This window comes from Bombyx mori, chromosome 14 (assembly GCF_030269925.1).
Source record: "Bombyx mori chromosome 14, ASM3026992v2".
Classification (NCBI taxonomy): domain Eukaryota; kingdom Metazoa; phylum Arthropoda; class Insecta; order Lepidoptera; family Bombycidae; genus Bombyx; species Bombyx mori.
In genome coordinates this window covers 5,225,663-5,238,955 of record NC_085120.1, presented here as the reverse complement: position 1 = coordinate 5,238,955, position 13,293 = coordinate 5,225,663, and the positions used below count along the sequence as shown (strand labels likewise).

Genomic DNA, 13,293 nt, shown 5'->3' with positions numbered 1-13,293 from the left:
ACTCATTCATAGTTCAAACGAAAATTGACCAACTAAAATTCTGACAGAAACGTGTCCTACGGAACCCTGATTTTTTTTTCGAGCCAAATCGCCTAATTTTTCACTGAACACGAAATATATTAACAGTTTAAATGCCACAGCTGTTATCCCAAATCACAACATTCGAATACCTACCTGAAATTTTTACACAATAAGAAAAAAAAACAAGCAAATGACGGCTGTTGTCACGATACCTTTACTTTTACATCGGCAAAAGGTAATGACGGGTCAATACGCTGCCTATCATCGATATTTTCAGTTATTTTGTCTGTCAACACCGAGCTCACCCCAGTCTCTTGGCAAGTTGGGTGCGGCGCCAAACTGTCGCGTCTGGTCGTCTCCGGCGACCCCTCCGGAAGCTCTCTTTCTGAACATTCAATAGTAAAAGATGGATGTGGTATTTATCACACAAAAAAAACCTCTTCTTTTATTGGGGCATCAAACACGATAAATTTCATTATTTAAAAATTGAAAATTTAACTATTACCACATATTTCAATAATGAAGTTTTATTTAAGTAACTGAGACTAGTCGACAAGTTCACGGTCCATCTGATTATATACGGCTATCGAACTTCCTGTAGTATCATTAGTACCACGTCCTACACTTCCTTGGTAATTAATTATACCCGTGGCCTTTAATAAAATTTCGGTTAATTTTATTATTTCTAAATCACAACTATAAGAGTAAAACACTGCATTGAAAAGTAGATATCTATGGTTAACCATAATGAGCTTACACAATTTATTTACAAAGTCTATTCAAGCTTACGTCAACTGGAAACATAAGTTTCGTTTCCACATCCTGTTTGCAATGAGCTTTGTCTACGAGCTTTCCGGCGCGCCTACACAGCAGTCACGTTTCATAGAATTTTCAACTTCGTCTCCAAGTATATAAGCATCAGATTCGACTAGCACGAATCTAACACGATAAGATTTACGATTTCGCTAAATGCGTTTTTCACGATACTTTTCTTTGTCCAAAGTAAAAATTGCTTTTGATGGCGCAATCGTTGCCTTTGCACCGTAATATTGTTAGAAAATCATTTGATAAAGTTTTTAAGGTAGAATTTCCTTTGGCGCCGTCAACGTTTGTTACTCCATAAAACCAAAAAATGACGCCAAGAGACAAACATATATATCAACATCAAAACATATTGACTACAACCAAGAATCGCATCCAGACCGGACAACACTCAAGACACTTAATCGACGAGCCAATCTAATTTTATTAATTAAAAGAAAATTAATAACCAATTGCTTTTTTTACCTATTTATTGCTTAGATGGGTGGACGAGCGTGAACCAGCCACCTTTAACACCAGATGGGCTTCACGGCCCAGCTGGTGTTAAATGGTAGTGAAGCCCATAGATATCTACAACATAAATGCGCCACCCACCTTGAGATATAAGTTCTAAGGTCTCGAATATAGTTACAACAACTGCCCCACTCTTCAAACCGAAACGCATTACTGCTTCACGGCAAAAATAGGCAGGGCGGTGGTACCTACCCGTGCGGACTCACAAGAGGTCCTACCACCAGTAAGTTAGCTCTGTTGTTACGAAAATCTAACAAAAATAAGAATACTTTGTTTTCAGTAACCTCCATCTAGGTCAGACAGGCACGGCGCCCGTCTGTCTGGCGACATTTCCAAGAGGGTGTAGTGTAGCCTTTATTAATATCGTCTCGTTTGCAACACGAAAAAGAAGCGAAAATTAAGTTATGAAAATTTTAGAATGTCGCAATTTTGTAAATTGTATTTTTTCATTTATTTCAGAACTAGATGCATCGTTGTGACGCCCACGTTCTATTTGATTTAACAAGCAATTGTACTTCTTGTTATCTATCATACAGTAACCATATCTTTATATAAATGATGGTGGTAGGACCCCTTGTGAGTCTGCACGGGTAGGTACCACCACCCTGCCTATATCTGCCGTGAAGCAGTAATGCGGTTCGGCTTGAAGGGTGGGGCAGCCGTTGTAACTATACTAACTATACTTAGAACTCATATCTCAAGGTGGGTGGCGGCACTTACGTTATAGATGTCTATGAGCTCCGGTAACCACTCAACACTAGGTGGGCTGTGAGCTCGTCCACCCAATTATGCAATTTAAACAAATGCTAATAACAACTTCCTACGTGTAGATTCGTTCGAGTAATTAAATAGTGTTTTTTTGTTACCCCTACTACTCTTGATAAGGGTCACTTCACAATTCTATCGATGTTGTTCGTCTACAGTTACGTCAAAAGTACAAACAGGAGAGGGTTAAACACGTCATTAGGGGGCTTCGAGTGGGTTTTTTTTTTTTTTTTTTTTTTTTTTTTTCCACAGGAGAAAATCGCCGGATCCCCACCCGCGCGGCAGGTGGGGTATGTGGGAGTTGAACCTCACTAAAAACTCCTGCCGCTCACAACCGGCGCCCTACCTCGGACCGGGCCGGAGCCCAGTCGGGGCTATTGAAACGGCGGGACAGGGTTGACGCAGAGCACATTACATCCATCCCACCGTCCCACGGACGCCGGACCGGTGGCCGCCAGCGAAACGACCACCGGTTCCCTCGTTCAGCGGGCCGAGAGCCCGCTTTGATGGCGCCGCGTTACACCTTCCCCCAGAGCGGTCGGGGGAACGCGGTCTACCATCACCCGGCTTCCTATTGCGGGTGAGCGTGCAGAGCACGCCACCCCTCGTCTGGGTCCCTCCCCGCACAAAACGGGTGGGACCCCTAGCTCTTAGGGGGCCAGGTCACGGATACGACCCCGGTCCCGACCCCCTGCTCGGCGGCGGCGGGTTTCTGCGTAGTGAGGAGAGCTTTCCCTCACTCGCCCCGCCGCCTCCTTCTGCGAGATGGTGCACTCGCAGAAGTCGAGCATAGCCTTCCATGACTCATCGCTGCCAAGCATCGACGCCACGACGCCAGGCAGCGACAAGTCAGGTCCTATCTTTGCGACCAGGACACGGCGCTGCACCTCCCAAGCGGGGCAGACAGCGAGCGTATGCTCCGCCGTGTCCAGGTCGTGTCCACAATGGTGACACCTCGTCGTCGGCTCAGCCCCTATCCGGCGCAGGTACTTCCCGAAGCATCCGTGCCCGGTCAGCACCTGCACCAGACGAAAGGTGAGACGTCCCTCGCCACGATTCACCCAGTCATCAAAGACCGGGTAAACCGCCTCGACGGTCCGTAGCCCCCACGTGGGGTTGGCCAATCGCCTCGACCACGACTCGAGCACGGACCGCCGAGAATGGGCCTTCCGCGCCCGCAGCTCACTCTCGGGGACACGCGCCACGCCCCGAGCACGAAGCTCGCTGCGCCACCGATAGTCGGCAGCGAGCGACTCCGCCTCCAGCTCCCATGGCGGCGTCCCCGCCAAAACACACGCCGCCTCGAAGGAGACGGTGCGATATCCGCGGATGACCCTGATGGCAACGGTGCGCTGCGGCCGGCGCAGGAACCGAGCCATAGTGGCCCGGTTGCGCGGCTCAGCCCACACAGGTGCACCGTACAGGGCCATCGATCGCACCACCCCCGCGTAGAGACGGCGCACAACCTGATCCGGTCCCCCAATATTCGGGAGCAGCCGGCTCAAAGAACCGGCCGTCCCCATCAATCGGGGGACCAGCTCCGCAAAGTGAGCACGAAAGGCCCACCGGCTGTCCAACACGAGGCCGAGGTACTTCAACTGCACCCCGACCCCTATCCGGACGCCTCCAACCACGATGTGGGTGTCAACGGGTGGCGCCCTCCGCGGCCCGTGAAACCACAGAGCCTCGGATTTATTGAGCGCCACGTCGAGACCCAGCCTCCTTATCCTTCCGACGACGAGGGCCACTCCCGCTGTGGCGAGACGGGCAGACTCCCTAAAATCATCCCCCCGGGCCACGACCAACGTGTCGTCCGCGTAACAAATAACGCGGAGGCCCGGGAGGAGGGCGCCCCTCAGCACCCAGTCGTACCCGATATTCCACAAGAGGGGGCCGAGAACCGACCCCTGCGGAACACCACGCACGACCGGAAAACGATGAAGGGTCCCACCGTACCCGGTACATACGACCGACCTGGCCCCCAAATAGGACCCAACCAGCCGGCGGAGGTAGAGGGGCACTCCATGCCTCTCCAGTGCCCCCCCTATCACGGTCCAGGGCAGAGTGTTAAATGCGTTGGCGATGTCAAGAGACACCGCCAGCGCCACCCCACCCCGAGAAACGGCCTCGTCCGAGAGGGACCGCACGCGAAGAATTGCATCCACGGTCGAACGGCCCTCCCGGAAGCCGTACTGCTCCGCCGACAGGTCAGGCCCCACCCCGACCAGGTGCCGAACGATGCGGGCAGCCAGAATACGTTCCAGCAATTTTCCCGCCTCGTCCAGCAGCACGATAGGACGATATCCGGCGGCTGTATCCACCGGGCGCCCCTCCTTCCTCAACAACACAAGTCTACCCGTCCGCCAGAGCGACGGAAACCGTCCCGACTCCAAGCAGCCATTATATAGCTCAAGGAGCCGGTCCCCCAGGGCACCGAGGGCCAAGGCCAATACCCGGCCGTGGACTCCGTCCGGGCCGGGGGCCGTGTCTTTCGCAGTCATCTTGACAACGGCCACCCGGAGCTCTGCCTCGGTAATACGAGGCACCTCAGCAGGAGCTTGGCCGTCGACGGTGTCAGACGGCCCGCCCATAGCGGGAGGGACAAAACCCTCCCGCTCCTGCGGGAACAACGCCGAAACGATGTCCCGCAGCTGCTGGGGCTGGAGACGCTCAGTCATAGAGGGGGCCCACGGGCGCAACTTGCCGCGTACCAATTTGTATGGGCTCCCCCACGGATCCGCTTCGAGCGCCTCCAAGAGTCTCTCCATGTTCTGCTCCTTGGCCCGCCTGATGGCCAGCCGCAGGGCGTCCTTCGCAGCGCGATATTCGCGGTGCAGCCGAGCTTCCTCCTCCGCGAACGCGACGGGCTCGTCGCGCCGCAGGCGGCGGCGACGGCGGTGTCTAGTGCACCGGCGGCTCGCCCGAATGGAGACCGCACGCAGTCTTGCAATTTCGGGCGACCACCAGGGCGACTGTCGCCGTCCAGAGTGCCGAGAGCCGACCCGGGGCATCGAGGCATCACATATGCGGTGCATCGCGCCCCGGAACCATTCGGCCTCGGTTTCCACATCGACAGGTTGTGGGCGCTTGGGCGCCCACGCCGCCACCATAGAGGCCTCCACCAGGAGCTCCCTGTTCAGGAGCTTCAGTGCCCACCTAGGGAATGACCGGGATGCACTCTGCGGGGGGTCAACCCCGCGGGCACCTGCAGCCGGCGTCGGCGCAGGGGCAGAAAGATCGTACCGGATATACCGGTGATCGGACAACGATTCCGCCCCCACCACCACTCTCCAGCCGAGGATGCGCCGCGCGACGGGCGAGCTCGCGAACGTCAAGTCCACGATAGACTCGCCCGTCCACCGCACGCAAGTCGCGATCGAGCCCCTATTAACGATACAGAGACCGACCGCGACCGCCCACTCCTCCAGCAGCCTACCACGAGCGTCCGTGAATGGGGAACCCCAAGCGACAGACTTCGCATTGAAGTCCCCCGCCAGTATCACTGAACGGGGAGCGAGGTGACGAGCGATCACCTCTAGCCCGTCCAGGAACCGCTCGAACTCGACGGTAGGCCGATTCGGAGAAAAGTACACCCCGATCACGACGATATTTTCTAACTGTACCGCGACGATCCCGGGGCCCCTGGTCACCATCGCCAGGGGGGGGACCATCGCGGTTCTTCCGATATGTATGGCCGCCAAGCCATCAACGTCCCCAAACCAACAGTCATCCGCTGGGGGAACGAAGTATGGCTCGGCGACCACAGCCACGTCAATTGACCACTCCGCCATGGTCTGGAGCAACATGTCCTGAGCCCCAGCGGAGTGGTTCAAGTTTCCCTGCAGGAAGCGATAGGTGTGATCCATTAAGACTGAACCACATCCATCGCTCCCTCCCCTACTCCATTGCCCCCGCTATCGGGCGCGAACGCCTCAGCGGGGGACAAAGTGCCGGCCGGTGCTCCCCCGGCCAACCGCTTCTTTTGACGCCGCTTAGCTTGGCGGCGCCGATTTCGTTCAGCATTCTTGCTGGCCGGAGGGCAGGCCTTGCCCCCGGCCCGGTGGTCAGCCTTGCGCCCGGCCGCCGCACATAATAAGCAGTGCGGCGCAGCCGAGCACACGGCCGCCTTGTGTCCCGGCTGACCACAGCGAAAGCACAATCCGCTGCGGTCAACGGCACTCGCGCATTTAGCAAGGCAGTGCCCAGTGCTGAAGCATCTGAGGCACCGCCAGGCGCGTGGTTCGAGAAGGCGCACGCGGGCCGCTATCCAGCCCACGCGCAACCTGCCCGGTTCCCCCGACGGTCTCCCGGGCGGAGGAGCAGCCAAGGAGGTGGCCGCCTCTACCGGGCAACGCACCCAAACAGAGCCAGCCCCGGTATAACCGAGGCGCAGCTCGCCTACGGTTATATTCTCCAGGGCGCAGTTGCCCCGGGCGGCAATAGCCGCCGCCACCTCATCCTTAGTGGTGCAGTCGTCCAGGCCGGTCACTCTCAATTCAGCCATTTTGACCGGCCTGTGCACTCGAACCTCCTCCTCAGGCAGAACCGTACGGAGCTTCGCCGCCAGACGCTCCGCGATGCCGGAACTATCGGCACCGGGACACTCCAGCAGCTTGGCCCCATTCGCCGTCAGCCTACAGCGGAGGCCCTCCCCCGCCCCGATCTCGTCCAGATCAATAGCCGCGCGCGCCCGGGAGACTACATCTCCGTATGACACGCCCTTGGCCTCGGCGGCCGGCAGCAGCGTTAAGACCACTGCCGCCGACCGCGGCGCGCGCGACGACTTCTTCTTCGTCTTCTTTTTCTTGTTGGCGGCCACAGGCGCTCGACCCTGTTGGGGAGCAGCCTGAGACGCCGCAGTGGCCGGTGCTCCACCCACTTGGGGAGCTGTCGGTACGGCCCTCTTGGCACCCCGCCGGGCCACCACATTCCACCCCTCGTCCATGTTAGACGGGGGCGGGGGCAGCGGACGGGGTTGAGGCGCTTGCGATGTGCACTTCGCGTTAGCGCCGCCCCCCCGCTTGGCTCTGTCTCGTCCCGGGCCCGCCCTAGTGGCTGGAGCCTGTACGGGGGTGGAGCGGGTCACTGCAGCACCCGACACCGCGGCATGTGTAGACGCAGGCCGTTCAGCGTCACTAGCGACAATACGTTTCGCTTCGAGAGCCGCCAGCCCGCCACCCAGCCTTTCCATTACAGCCTGGACGGTGCGATCGATAATCTCGTCCAGGCTGTAGCAATTCGGTTCCGGCAGGCCCACGATCCGTGGCCCCGCGGATCCCTGCTGCCGCTCGACGGCCGTCGCCTCCCTAGACCGCGGCGACGGGAGACGCGAATGCCGCTGTACCGCGCGCGATGGTGGCAGCACGGGCCACGGGTCGCCAGCCGCCGCTGAGGGACAGGGACCCCGAGGGACCCCGGAGACCAGCGGCGACACCGCCGGCACAGATGCCGGAGGAGTCCGCGACCCAGCGGCACGTGGCAACGCGGGCGACGACCTCGTCGCGGCTACCCGCTTGGTAGCAGCAACCTTGCCATCGGGCCGCTGCTGCGCCTGTAGCCGTGCTCGGAGCCCCAAATTCTCCGCCATCAGCTGCACCACCTGGTCATTGGCGGAAGCAACCGAAGGCAGAACCTTCGAGACTCGCGAGACGACTTCCCGTAGCCTGCGGCCAGCAGCTTTGGTTTTGGCACTGGTCGCCGCATACGACTTGACGGTCTTCATGGCCCTGCCTATGACCAAGGCAGGGTCCCGAAGACCGCCCTCCTCCTCTTCCGTCGTCCGCCCGTCCAGCGAGGCGACAGACATCGACGCCGATGACGGCGCCGGTGACGGTGCGCCCTTCCCCCGAGCGGGTCTCCCTTTAGGGGGCGGCATCTCCTCCGCGGCAGAGGCCGAATCGGAGACTACCACCACTTTCTCCGGTGGGGCATCCGTGTCAGAGGACGACGTTAGCCCCCCCTTCCCTTCGCGGGAAGAAACTCCCCTCGATTTCCTCTTCCGCCTGACTTTCCCTTTCGGGCCAGCCGCCTCGCAGTCGCTGACGAGCGCAGAGCGCGTCGAGCCAGCGCTGGCACACCTCAGTTCGACGGGTTTTCCGCTGCCCGTCGCACAGCCCCCTTCATCGTGGCATGCTTTGCCCCCCCCAGAATACGTGGGGCAGCATGCTCCCACCGAGGTGGAAGCACGGAGGGATTCTCCACCTAGAGTGGTACCCTCCTGGGGTAATTTTTCCGTTAAGTCTGCCATCATTTATTTATTCCTTTATTATTTAACCAGGGGTCGGTCCCCTGGGACGGCCCTCACGACTGGACACCCTCCAGCCACTCATCCCATCACCGGGCACGTCACAGGCTTAGGATTAGGGCATTTTTTATAGAGGTTTGCATCCTCGCGGCCCCTACTAGGCAGCGGCCCCCGCCCCCCACCAAGTGGGGATTACGGTATGGGACAACCCTTGGGACTAGACTCCCTCCAGCCATTCATCCCATCGTCAGGTGTCAAAAACTTGGGATTGGGGCATTTTTTATAGAGGTTCGCATCCTCACGGCCCCTGCTAGGCAGCAGCCCCCGTCCCCTACTCGGTAGGGATTGCGGTGTGCTTCTTCGAAGCCACGCCGGTAAACCGGTACCCCCCTTTGGGGGGCCTTCCCCTGTAGCCGCCAAGAGGCAGCCGGGGACATGGCAACCAGCGACCGGAAGGGAGTGCCCTCCGGTTCACTTCTCATCCACGTGGGGTCTACCATTACTGACAGACCCACACGTCCGACCACGGTGTGGCCACGCCGGCGTACCGGTACCCTCCTCTGGAGGGCCTTCCCCTTTAGCAGCCAAAGAGCTGCCGGGGACATGGCCTAGCATCCAAGAGGGCTCCAGAAGGGAGCCCTCTCCCGCTTCACACACACTTTGTCCAGCAAAGGTGGGAAACGGGAACACGGTGTGCAGTCTTCTTTGTTCACGGCACCCCTGTGCAGACAACGCTGCTCCACGGTATCGGGGTGCACGCTTAAGCCCCACCGCCGCGACAAGGCGAGACCACGTTCGGTGGGGGGCTTCGAGTGGGTGATACAATTTTGTACCTTCGACTCGTTAGTGCAATGGTTAGTTGGTGTTATAACTTTGTTTACAGCTTGTGTGTTTTTATAAAGCATTGTTTTCATTTGAAATTAGAATATGAATGTAAACCTAAATGAAATAGATCAATGAAATGACAATGAGTGCGCCTGCAGTGTAGTTCCCGGAATGTTGGTTCCATTAATGATTCATGTTTGATTATCGTGCCGATAAGAATGCTATATTGCAGTTGTTCTAATGAACCCGTAAATCAACTGCAAACTATTGTCAATGGACGCGGAGCCGCTCTTTCATACGCCCTTTTGAGACTCGAATATGAAACCGATTTTATAAATGGAATCGAAGTGAATTACCTTTATCTAGCTAATATACCACTTACCGCTACTATCGTAAATTAAATCAGTGATTGATTTCGAAAATACAAACAGGCGTATTGTAGTGGCATTAACATCAAATTTGTCGTCGTGGCCTAAAGGATAAGACGTCCGTGCGCTTAGTGCGAGTTTTTTAACATTCTCGATAGCGTAAAAGTTAGCTTATATTTGTATGGAATGGGATCGTTTGCGTACGTCCCGGTCACCGTCCTCGTCGAACCCGTCGCTTGCGACGAAGGGCTCGACGAGCGAATTAACCCATAGACACAGCCCACTGAGTTTCTCGCCGGATCTTCTCAGTGGGTCGCGTTTCCGATCCGGTGGTAGATTCTGCGAAGCACTGCTCTTGCTAGGGTCAGTGTTAGCAACTCTCCGGTTGAGCCCCGCGAGCTCACCTACAAACGTTAGGGTGAAGCTGAAATAGCCTCACAAGGCTATCAGCATAGGTAGGAAAAAAAAAAAAATTGCGTACGTTTGCCGCTAGGGGCGCTATTTCAACTTCATACAAAATTGGGTTAACTTTTACGTTATCGAAAACGTTAAAAAACTCGCACTAAGCACACCGGTGCATTGATTCGTATCTAGCGATGCAACGGTGTTCGAATGCCGCAGGAGCGTACCAATTTTTCTAACGAAATACGTACTTAACAAATGTTAATGTTCACGATTGACTTCCACGGTGAAGGAATAACATCGTGTAATAAAAATCAAAGCCGCAAAATTATTATTTGCGTAATGACTAGTGGTAGGACCTCTTGTGAGTCCGCACGGGTAGGTACCACCGACCCATCTAAAAAATAATAATTTTAAACTCGATTCGTTACGTTGCCAACAAATATGGTAGCCATTGAGAAAGACGCGACAGTTACGAATATGAGTAAAGCAAAACGTGTAATTTCAACGCCATTAGCCTTATCACAGATCTCGCTGGGAGTTATACAGATAAAAGGGTAATTTCCTACAGATTCTTGAATATTTCTTATCCCTTTTAACAAGCTGTTTTGGTTGAAAACGTAATGAAAATTATGATTTATTTGTTTGTTTACTTTTAAAGAGATTTTTAATTAGATGATGCGATGCGTGGCCTATCTTAGTACATAGTATATGTCTCTTGTGGAAAAGGTTGGAATGTTTGAGATCCAATTATTATTTTATTAAGCTATTGCATAGCTTTTATCGCGAGCTTTGAGCGCGGCGATCGAATCAATAAATTCCGTAACGAAAATAAAACCTAGCACCCCCCACTCCGCCTACCATGTAGCTCGCGTTCAACACATTGACACGTTGCGATTGTGCAGTGTTTGTGAATAAGCGCGTGACGTCACACTGCATGCGCATCATGAAAAGTCTGGTCATCTGTCTCTCGCGCGGTCTAGCCTATGAGTGTGAAAGGGACAGTTAATGTTTTGCTTTTGTTAATGTTTATAAATATAGCGTTTTCTTATTTATTTATTTTTACGATACGATACGACCCTGATCACGTATACTACTAAGAAAAAACAGTATGTCGTCCGTGGCCCGGTAGTAAGTCGCTTGGTCTGCTCTTACTTTTTAATATTAATTGATAGGAGCATAGTGTGTGTAATGTTTTCTTTATTGATTTAATGTATCTTTTATGCATTATTTAAAAAAAAAATTAGCATTGTGCACTTCTTCTCTATATTCTCTATAAGTGTGGAAAATTTCATACTCCTCCGTCCGCGCAATTTTCGTAAAAAGGGATACAAAGTTTTTGCTTCACGTATTAATATATAGATATTATGCGTCTTGCTTGCGCATTTTAATCGTTCAATTTAAAGGAGAAGGACACAAAATATTTATTCGTTTCGCGTACGCAGTATACGAAATAGATAATTATAAGCAATGGCAATGAGTCTAATTATATTGACCTTTGATAACCCAATATTGAATTTGTTAACGTTAAATCGATTTATATTATAAATCAAATCGTTAGTGTGTTCGTTCAGAATCCCCGCTTTTGGTGTTTGTTCTTATGGAAAATGTGCATTTAGCGTAGTGTAGTTGTGTTTAGTGTTTTACGTCGTATTTTGAATTAAGAGGTAAAATATTTAAAAACAATTTCATTGTGTGGTTAATTGATGAGCTTATAAAATTTCTGAAAGTAATCTCATACGTTTGTGAAGATTTGTGATTAAAATTATATTATGTTCTTTTTTTATTGCTTAGATTGGAGAACGAAATCACGACCCATCTGTTGTTAAGTTTTCTCACGGGAGCCCATAAGCTCATTACAACGAATTTTCATTTTTTTTGTATGACGGCTATCATACGGCTTAAAAGTAAAAAATATATTATTATTTTCACTGATGTGTTAACCCTATTTCAGTAAATTTAAAGAGTAAACTACGCAGAATGTACATACATTAGTACCTAATTCGCGAAACGTCAAAAATTTTAAAAGACCTAACCTTACGTAACTACCTAACCGATCATTTACTTTTTCATAATAAACGTCAAATTTACAGAAACGGCTCAAGGTTGTTATTTTTTAGTTGCTCATTATGCTCCAGTACTTGAGTACAATGACATCCTTGACATTTATGAATGAAAAATAGAAAAACTATTCAAGTAGACAATTATTTGGTAAATTAGGTACGTAGGCCTTTCTGTTAAATAATCTGGTTCCATGACATGACAGCTTACAAGGGTTGACAAATTTTTAGCTTTGATAATCTATTGATAATATCTATTGATAATATTTGATATAAATTTACAGTGATTTCTACGGATGTTCCGTTATAACCATGCATCCGATTGACTTGAAACTTGGTATCCATGTAGAAAATACATGTATTTAATGGATAGGATAGATATTTATATGAGGCTTGGACTCCTTAACAATAAATGACAATAAATAATAATGTTAATTTTAAATGCGCAGCGAAGCTTCGCTGCGCTAGGCTAGTACGGCTAGTTAATTATATTTTTACGGGGTATTCTGTGACACCCGGTATAGTTAAAACAAACTCTAAAATGTAGTGACTATAACTGTACGTGCACATGCTATATTCGTCATTTGCGTGTGTATGTGTGTGTGTTTTTTTAACTTGTTATATAAAACAGGTGGAAATCTTATGTGTCGTTTAATCTAGAACCTAATTGTATGTATGTGTGTGTAAACAGAAATTTAGAAATCTAAGTAAGAATAGTCCGATTTTATTTTAATGAATATTTTTGTTCCAGGAAAAGAATCTGAAAAGGGATCGGGTCACACATCACGATGCTTCAATGTTCACTTCTCATACTTACAGTCTTATGCGTCTCTATTCAGGGTATGTATTCTTATATTTCTACTGGAAGTTTCACTAAGCAATATACTAATGTGGCCAAAGTAATTTACTGACTTTGTTATAACTAGACGATGACCGAGCTTTGCTCGGTATTTTTTTTATATTTTATAAGAAAAAGACAAATAATATTTAAAAAAAAAATCATTTTCTTGGTCCAACCTTAAACCAAACACTCATTGGCTTCGGGTGGCTTAACAACGCCATCTGCTGAAATAGCTTAATAGTATTATTATTCACCAATAGATGTCGGGAAGAGTCAATTGATAAAGTTAAAAATTCAAAACACGATTAAAACAACATTTTCTGAAAATAATTCGTAGCTAGATCGATTTATCGCCCCCCCCCCCCGAAATCCTCTGTATACTAAATTTTATGAAAATCGTTGGAGCCGTTTCCGAGATTCAGATTATATATA

The 13,293-nt window shown here is 51.2% G+C and overlaps 1 protein-coding gene across 7 annotated transcripts in view; it reads left to right on the top strand.

Moving 5' to 3' along the window:
- The window catches only part of LOC101746132 (carbonic anhydrase-related protein 10), a 141,600-nt gene that overhangs the window by 103,316 nt on the left and 24,991 nt on the right, over positions 1-13,293 (top strand). For 3 of the 7 annotated variants that reach the window (XM_038015291.2, XM_012696252.4, XM_062672036.1), the window contains exons 1-2: positions 11,469-11,627; positions 12,772-12,860. In XM_038015291.2, coding sequence (XP_037871219.1) covers positions 12,809-12,860 — 52 coding nt within the window. In that variant the 5' untranslated portion in view covers positions 11,469-11,627; positions 12,772-12,808. Of the gene's footprint in view, positions 1-11,467; positions 11,628-12,771; positions 12,861-13,293 lie in introns of those variants that run through there. The other 4 variants (XM_062672037.1, XM_062672034.1, XM_062672035.1 and 1 more) reach the window with 2 other exon arrangements.